General features: G+C 53.2%; 1 protein-coding gene across 1 annotated transcript in view; it reads left to right on the top strand.

Moving 5' to 3' along the window:
* Nucleotides 1-6,054: 6,054 nt before the first annotated feature.
* Nucleotides 6,055-9,059, top strand: part of TSPOAP1 (TSPO associated protein 1) — a 40,022-nt gene continuing 37,017 nt past the window's right edge. Inside the window, 4 exon segments of the mRNA XM_027870278.1 lie at nt 6,055-6,881; nt 6,883-7,224; nt 8,486-8,593; nt 8,942-9,059. The exon segment at nt 8,942-9,059 is cut by the window's right edge and continues 6 nt beyond it. Coding sequence (XP_027726079.1) covers nt 6,828-6,881; nt 6,883-7,224; nt 8,486-8,593; nt 8,942-9,059 — 622 coding nt within the window. The 5' untranslated portion in view covers nt 6,055-6,827.

A 9,059-nucleotide genomic window follows, 5' to 3' on the forward strand; every position in this document is an offset into this window, starting at 1 on the left:
CTCTCTGGGATTTCAGTTTCCTCAGCTGTAAAATGAGAAGATTGGCGTCAGTGACCTCCAAGGTCACTTCCAGGTCTAAATCTTCTGTGCTCCATCCGAGCCTCAATTCCTTTTCCCCCTATCCTGTTGTCCCTTTCTTCTACCTTAGGGCTCTGCGAGGGGATGATGCTATGGGGTAGGGGAATCAAACTGGTCAGTCCTTTCATCTGTATGTATGAAGGGGAGGTAGGGACTGTGAAGTTGAGAGCTGAGGTGGAGAGGCTGTGTGTAGTTGGGGACCAAAGGGTGGTCCCATGGACCCTAGTGCAAAGAAGCACTTGGTCTTTCTAGAGGTTCCCCCCTTTCTCTGGATCCGTAGAGATTCTCACCCTCTCTTGAAGATCTCCCCAGGACTGATTCCTCCCAATTCCACAGTGCCCAGAGTCTTAAACTGAAGTGTTTTGAGATACTGGGGGAATGGGACAGATAGGGTTGGGGTCCCAGGTAGCCTTCTTCAGCATGGCTTCTGGATCCTCAGCTCAGCTAAGATCTCCATCTCCTTCCTCCACTTCATGCTCTCTCTTCCCCCACCCCCGGGAGGGGGGGCCCCACTCTGGGGCTGCTTCCTGCCTCCTGTCCTCTTCCCTGCCCCCCCATGAGGGAAGGGGGTGGGGTGGGCAGGTGGGCGGGCCCTCCAGCCTGGTGCCCACATCCGCTGAGCCCTGCCCCTCCCCCACCTGCTGCTCCCCTGAGCTCACCCTGGAGTCCCTTCCTCTCTCCTTTTCTGGGGATGGGATGGGTGGGGGTCTTCTCACTTCAGTTACCCCAAACCTTCACCCATCTTCCCTCTTGCCCATCTTCCCCTCTAAGCACTTTATCTTTATTCCATTTGCCCCCTTCAACCTGCTACCATAGACCCCTTAGGGGGCCAGTCAGGACTGGGAGCTTCAGGGAAGGGAGGGGACAAATTCAACCCTGTGCTGTCCAGAGAGAAAATGGCACTCTCTTCAGACCCAGTCCTCCACCCCACACCTGCCTCAGGTATCTGTGCCAACCCCCACCCTCCTTGAGCACCATCTTGACTCATTCCTCTCAAAGGGGAAAAGATGTACATTGGAAGGGCTTCTGCAGGCTTTGGCTAGGAGATGTTCCTAGGCTAGGATTCCTCTGGTTCCAGAGCTGGACAAGGGGATCTCACAGAGAATATAGAGTTGGGGGCTCTTGATCTGTACCTCAAACTATCCCAAGGACCTCCAATCACCCTTCCTGCTCAGGCCTCATCTGTTTCTCCTTGCCCTGCTATCCATGCTCCCATGCTTGGAGAAGGGCCCTGAGTTGGGTTCCTGGCCCTATTCCAGGACTCATCTGGCTCCTCTTTTCCCTGTGGCCCCACAGTGGGGTAATCTCCTATCCTTCCTTCCTCCACCCCACCTTATGCTCCAATGCAATTGCTGGAGGAAACTGAGGCCCAGAGAGTGGAATATTTTAATTAAGGTTGTGCAGCAGGCCCAGACTTAGGCTTCTGGCCATTCAGTCAATCACCCTGGTTCTGGGTGTCACCTTTGACCAAGAGAGTTGAGAGATCTCTCTGGTCTCTAGGTTGGAGGAGCCTGGAGAAGAGAGGCATTTCCTCACACTGGGGGCCAAGGTTTCTATTCCACTCTAGGATTCATTCCACCATGAGTCCATGTGCCCTCTGCGAGCCTTCCTCGAAATCCCAAATGAGGTATAGCCAGGCCTATATATCATCCAGAAATAGAGTGAAAAAACTGAGGCCCTGGGTACCTACCAGGTACCATGAGGGGAAGGAGCAGAGACCTGTAGTCTAGGGTCTTTTGATGCCACCTACCCAGAGTGTGTGCATCCTTTGCTACCCTCCCCCCTTCCTTTGCTTTCCCTAGGACCCAGCATTGCTACTGGTTTCCTGTCAGTCTGTCTTGCCAACCCTGGGGACTAGGGTGGGGGGAGGAGTTCTCTAATCTCCTGGGGCTGCCTGCCTAGTTGGGGGTGGGGGTGAGGGTGGAGTGAGGGGGGGGGTGGAGCCAGCAGCCCTATGAGTGGTTGATCACTCTGTGGTCAGTCCCACGTGGTCCGTGGGGTTATAAACCGTGCACGCTTAGTAGAGGACCCCATTTCAGCTCTTGGAGCACACAGGCTACTCTTCACCCACTCCATCATGGTAGTACCACCAGGTAAGTGTCAATTCATACCCCTTTCTCTCCCTTCTCCCCAGCTCACAAACATGGGGGGAAGATGGAGGTCAGGGATAAAAACTGGGTCTGGCATAGGCCTTGAGGAGAGAAGGAAAGGTCTGGGGAGTGAAAGTGGGGGAGGAGGAACGGTGTAGGGTAGTGCCTCAAGGCGCTAGGAGTTAGGGCGGAAAGAGTGAACAACAGGCTGGCAAGCAGAGGAACTGAGAAAGGGCAGGCAGTCTTGAGCTGTAAGGCTGAGGAAGGGAGGGGCCTGGGAACCAAGGTTTCACATTCGGACCCTTGGGGTTGCAGGTTTGAATTCTGACTCTACCCTTTGTGGGGGGAGGGAGGGTAGAGGAGAACAGAGGAGCTGTTCCTTGTGTACAGAGCTTTTGCTTCTTTACTGCTTGGGATGAGGGTGGAGAAATTCCTCTCAGCCCTAGAGATGGAGGAAGAAGTGGCAGACACCCTTAGTGGCAGAGATAACTAGTGAGGTCCAGAGGGTGGGTGCCAGAAAGAGGCTTTGTGATGAGAATTAGGGATAGCAGAGAGGCACATGGCCCTCCTGGGGCAGACCCCTCTATTACTACCTCCATCCAAGATGGCCACATCCGTGGCACCCAGGATTCATCATTGGTGGGAGGGCCCATCAGAGAGTCACAGGGTATAAGGGACTAAGGGCCCCCTTGGGATTGAGAGTTGAACTAGAGCTAAGAATAAGCAGGAATGGGAGAACAGAGCCAGGCAGGGAGGTCTGGTTGGGGGAGGCCGTGATGAGGAGACTGTGTGTGTGTGGTTAAGGGAGGATAGGTAGAAGGGGAATGCTCTTGGGGAAAGGGGTAAGTCAGTAAGGATCACTGAAATGGGATGGGAATTTGGTGAGATTGGGGTAAATTGTCATGGGAACCACAATCTGCACCTGTTTCTGCTAGAAAATGGCTGCGGGTGGTAGGGGTGGGGGGTGCTTTGGAGGACAGGAGATGTACCCAAAGAGGAAGTGGGGGGGGAGGTTGAGAGGAGGGAGGATGAGTGCCATGCTGAGTCACTGGCCATGAGGCCCAGGGCGGGTCCCCTCACTGCCCTATTTGTACTTCAGGGGGAGTCCCAGAAGTCTGGAGCTGGGGTGGGGGGGACTGGAAATAGGTAGGCCTTTTTGGAAGAGGGACAAAGTTAAGGGTTGGGGTAGGGGTGGGGGTGGGGTCTCTCTCAAAGCAGGTGGCAGAAGAAGGAAGTAGGCAGACCCACCAGCTCAACAGACACAGACAGACAGTGCAGTCACCCATAAAGTAGAAAGCACTACTAACAGCAATGTAGGGTGTAGTGTTTCCTACTTTATGGATGAGTGTACTGTGGGCTTCGGAGACACGCCATCGGTTATCCTCACCACCCCTCTTCTGGACTGTCAGCCTAGTGGCACCAAGGATCAGGTAAATACTTCCCCAGTGACCAACACTGTCCCCAGATCATTCTGTGCTCCAGCTTAGTGCCCCTAATGGCAACATCTACTAAGGATTGAGTAAAAAACTCATCCCCAGCCTATGCAGTCAAGTGGATAACGCTCTGCTGGGCAGAGCAGAGCCCGTACTTTTAAGAATCCTTTCCCCCTTTCCCTCTTTCCTTCTACTTCGGGCAGTACCTTGTGGTCCCTTAAACAGTGTTTTGGGGGAGGGGGAATAAGGGCATAGTGGGAGGGTAGGACCTACCTGAAATTTGGGGAAGACCCTCAGAGAAACTTGGAAATGTTGTTCTCTTGGACCTGAGGCCCAACGGAGCCAGAAGCCTCAGGCGTCAAGGAGGAAGAAGAGATGATGGGGGTGGGGGAGGAATCAGTGATTGTGTGCGTGACCTCCAACTAATAAAGAACTGATTTCCCCTTTCCTTGTCGTCTGAGAATTATGTTACTGGTGGGACAATGACAGGAGGTTAAGTGGCTGGGGGTTGGGGAAAGGGGGACAGCCATGAGAATCAGAAGCAATGCACGTGGTGGGCATTTCAGTGTCCTTGAGTGTGTTGGGGTTGGGAGCTGGAGGAAGGGCAGAGATGGGGGCTGCTGACACTATCACCATGGGGGCCCAGCAGTACCTCACTTCCTCTCTACTGCCTCTAAAGAGAGTGCTGATCATTGGGGTAGGGTGGGGAGGGGGCAAGAGGACCCCGGGTCTGAGCCGGCCCCTTGCACGAAGGACAGGATCTCTACTGGTTGGGTACAAGTGAAAAACTTAGGATGGCAGGAGAGCGGGAAAGGGGCAAGGCCTAGGACCCAGAAGGGCTATGATTCCTTGCACCCTTGCCCACTCCAACCCCTACCCCATACTGGCTCACCTAGAGCTTAGGACTACATTAGGAAGTGAAAAGCATCCACACCCACTAGGGGGTACTATTTCCCCCTCCCTCTCCTCCCCCCCCCAGCCCCACCCCCACCCCAGCTCTCACTCTAAAGCCCCAGAGGAAATAATAAAACACATGAGGCTCATATACAGAAATGAAACTTTGGGGTTAAGAGAGACTTTAGAGGATATCTAGTCCAATCTCATTTTCCTCATTTTACAAATGAGGAAACTAAGGTCTAAAGGGGGAAAGCATCTGTCCCCCAGGAAACCCAAGGGCCTCTCGACTCCTGTTCTGCACCATACCATAATGTTTCTTCACATGCACAGACACATATATACACATGGACACACATATATTTATACTTTGACACTCATGGATACATACACATACGTTGACATGCTTGCACAGTGTCCCGTTAATACATACGCTGACATACTCATATTACACACACACACAGCCCCCTCCCTCTTTCCCTAGTGACACAAACATTGGTTTGTCAGAATCACCCATTCTGAGAAAGTCCTTATCAGCTGGCTGTTGTCCGTTCCCCAGAATGCCACATGAGGGCGCATGGAAAGGGAGGAGGGGGGGGATACCTATGGAGTAGAGCTGCCCCCGTTATAGCAAATACTATTCTAGTTCCCAAGGAGCCCCTATGCTGATGTGAACCCCATAATCCAGTCCACGTATGTGCCCACTCTCCCACCACACCACTACAAAGGACATCCTCTTCATTCCACATAGGGGTAGAAATGTATTCCCAGATCCCTGACCCACAGCAACTTCTAACTACGGTGAGAAGGATGGAGAGCAGGTAGGAGGGGAGACTTCCTGGAAGTTGGAGGTGAAAGAGGCAAGAACTGAAGAGGATGTGGGCTTTCTACAAGAAATGTGTAGGATCTAGAGAGATGGAGCTGTGAAGGATTCAGGGATTTCTGTTTCTCCCTCTCTGTGTCTCTCTATTTCTATTCCCATTTCTCTGTTAGTCTTTCAGCCTCTTTGTCTGCCTTTCTGTCTTTCCATTTTTAAAATTTATTCTCTCTCTCTCTCTCTCTCTCCCCCTCTCCCTCTCTTTCTCTTTCTCTCACTGTCTCTCTCTCCGTCTGTCTCTGTCTCTATCTCTGTCTCTTCTCTTCTTCCCTCTTCCCTCATTCTCTCTTGCCTTCTTATCTCTATCTTTCTACTCCTCACACTGCTGTCTCTCAGATCTCTCTGCTACCAGGGAGGAGGAAAGGGATAGGTATGTGCTTGCATTCCAATTCCTTTCTCATCTCGTCCCATCCCATCCCTTTCCCTCAGTGTGCTCTGGAAGCAGCAGTGTGAATGTGTGTTGTATATGTCCTAGGCAGCAGATCCTAGAAGGAACGGACTGCCCAGTCCCCCAGCCCCCGACCCTGCCTATCTATCCTGCCTACCATTGCAGCGCTATCACCATGGAAACCAGCAGCTGGCTTTCCATTGGCTGACTGGGGAGGAGGGGAGGAGGGAGGAGGAGGGGGAGCATTCTTTATCTCCCTATCTCCATGCACACCCCAATGCTTGGACTCTCTTACATACCAAGGACCTTGAGGCACAGGGAGCTGTTGGGGAACTCAGGATTTCTTAGAGCTGAACCATCGATTTCTAAGGGAGAGACTATGAGGCAGGCGGCACATCGTCCCAGGCCTCCTTAGGACCCAGAAGAGCCACAGAACAGAGCAGAGACAGACAGGGAGAGAGAAGGGGGCCGGGCCGGCAATCAGCAACACCCCCGCCCCCAGCCCAAAACAGAGCCTAGTCTGTGCTGTGGAGAAGGGATTGAAGCCTATTCAGATGGATGGCCAGCTAGACCCAAAGACACTGAACTACATACATGCAAGGGGACACATGAGCATATAGGGGCACTGTCATACAGAGACATTGACACACATGCAAATGCAATTAATGATAGCGACATCCACCTACTAATCCACACCAAAAAGACACAGATACACACGCACACACACATACACATACATACAAAGACACCCCCTCCCGCATACACACCCCTAACATCCACTGCCACTGATCTGCACACGGGAGACCCATGCTTTCATCCAGTTAAACTCTCTCTGGCCTCCTCACATTGCCCCCACAGGGACACCCTCTCTTGCTCACACACGGCAACTGGCGCACACTCACACGCAAACTCTAGCTTCAATTCCAGCAGCTCGGCTTGTCTTTGTAGGCAGGAAAGCTCTCTCGCTGCCGACCTTGGACGGAGTGTGGTGGAGCCAGGAGACTGACCAGAGGAGAAGTGGTCTTGGCCCAATATGACCCTACGCTGTGCCCTCATTTGGGGGGGTGATGCCCCTGGTCTTTGGCCCTGGGGTCCTGCAGTGCCACAGAGGATCTGAGCCCCTCCCCCTCCCCATCAAGGGAGAAAGGGGAGCAAGGAGCAATGGAACCACAGGCATTGCCCACCTGGCCTGGCTGGGCCCCAAACCCAGGGGGTGTGCCAGGGAGCACAGCTTCAATGTGGGGTGATGCCCTGGTGGCTTTGGAGGCTGAAGAGCTGGACCCTGGGGAGAACCTAGAGCCAGGGGAGGCTGGGAGCCCTGGACAGATGGAGGACACTCCATCTGGAGGGGAAGAGGCTGTGTCGCCCAAAGCAAACAGCCTCCTGAGTGCCACCCCGCTCCCAGAGAACCCTGGATCCATCAGAAGGAGGCTACAGTGTTGGGAACCTGAAGATTCCCCCCAGGTAAGAAGGTTGTTTGGAGGGTCTGGGTTTAGAGGGGCTTGTAGGAAGTAGAGAGGGTGAGGGTTTGGAGCCCCTAACTGGTGCCATTTCAGTCTCAGCACATGGCATTAGCCAGAGCTGCAGCCCCACTGCGTCTCCTTCTCCTTCCCTGTCTGGGAGCCTGGTTCTGCATCTGTCATTCCTTCTCTGCCTCAGGCCCTATCTCTCTGGGTCTCTGTCAGTCTAGCTCTGTGCCTGACTAGGTGATGCTATCTGCCCATCTCTGCCTGTCTCCTTGTCTTGATGTTGTTCTGTCTCGCTGGGTCTGACCCTTTCCCTGACTGGCACTGTCTGTTTGCCTCTGCCTCATTCTATCTTTATTTGCAACCCTCACATTCTCTAGGCTTTGCTGCCTCCTTCTCCTTAGGGGTGCTTAGCTCTTGGAGGGAGGGAGAAAAAGTGGGAGGGAAGCTTAGAGGGAGTAGGTCTTAGGAGGGGAGGAACAGAATACAGGGAGCAGGGGTTGGGGCAGACCTCACAGGAGGCAGGGAAGGCCATGGAGTCTGGGACTGGGGGCATCACTTCTGGTGAACAGCCAGAAGGTTGGAGGAAAGGGCTGGAGTTAGTAGAAAATCCTAGCAGTATGGAGAGAGGGAGAATTGAGAGAACCATGAAAAAGATAGGGGCCAGAGTCCCCACACCCACCCTAATCTCCCAGTTTTTACCTTGAAGCTGGGCTTTCCCAGGAGGATGGGACTGAGCGTGGGATAATGGCAGCAGGAAGGGCCCCGGGTCCAAGGGTGCCAGTGTTGAGCCAGGAGGGTAGAGTATACTAAGGCAAACCTCTTTCTTTTCCCATTTGTTCCCCCTTTTAAACTTTCTTGAGAGTTCAAGGTTCTTGGGGAAAAGGACCTCCTCCCCACCCCCTGTCTTCTGGCTCTTTAGACTCTGTGACAGGAGTTCTTAACCATTTTTATTTTAACCATGGGCCTCTTTGGCAATCTGGTAAAGCCAATGGGCCCCTTCTCAGAATCATGTTTTGAAACAATTGAAGGAAATGCTGAATTTCAGTTGGAAATTAATGAAAATAAGATGCACTTTTCCCCCATTCCTAGTTCACAGATTCCCCCCCCCCCCCCCGAGATCTATCCATAGACCCCAGGTTAATAACTCTTGCTGAACAAATAAAAGGTGGTGGTGGTGGGATTTGTAATGGAGAGCAAGCTGGCTACTGGGGGGGCTGTCTCTGAGGCCTGCATGCCTTCTCCTCTCCCTATGTCAGACCTGGTTGGATTCAGGTTGTGGAGAGAGGCCTAACATGGAGCTGCTGAGGGCTCTGGGTGAAATGCAGCGTCGATGTGCCATCCTGAAGGAGGAGAACCGACAGCTGGTGAGAGGTTGGAGGAACCTGAGCGCAGGGCAGTGTTGGGGAGGAAGGAAAAGGCTTTAAGGTGCGGGTGGGTGGTGGGGGTGGGAGGGAGGGAGGTAGGCTGGAAAATCAGGAACGGGAATTAGGTGTTCTGACTTTTTAGTCCCCATCACTTGCCAACTCCCTCTGGAAAGAGAGGTGTCTTCACCTTTCAAATACCAAGGCCCAGAGAGGGTGAGCTGTTGACTCCAAGTCCCACAGAGCCTTGAGGCTGGAGGTAGGAAACCAGGGGACTAGTTTAGAGGCTAGTTGGCAGGGCTGGATGCTAGGAAACCTCTCCATTCTACTCAATCTTGGGTCTACTCTCAGCGAAAGAGCAGCTTCCCTGAGACAGAGGAGAAGGTGAGGAGGTTGAAGAGGAAGAATGCAGAACTGGCAGTCATTGCTAAACGGCTAGAAGAGAGGGCCCACAAGCTTCAGGAGGCCA

This window comes from Vombatus ursinus, unplaced genomic scaffold (genome assembly GCF_900497805.2).
Source record: "Vombatus ursinus unplaced genomic scaffold, bare-nosed wombat genome assembly UNPS02014797.1, whole genome shotgun sequence".
NCBI classification, from domain to species: domain Eukaryota; kingdom Metazoa; phylum Chordata; class Mammalia; order Diprotodontia; family Vombatidae; genus Vombatus; species Vombatus ursinus.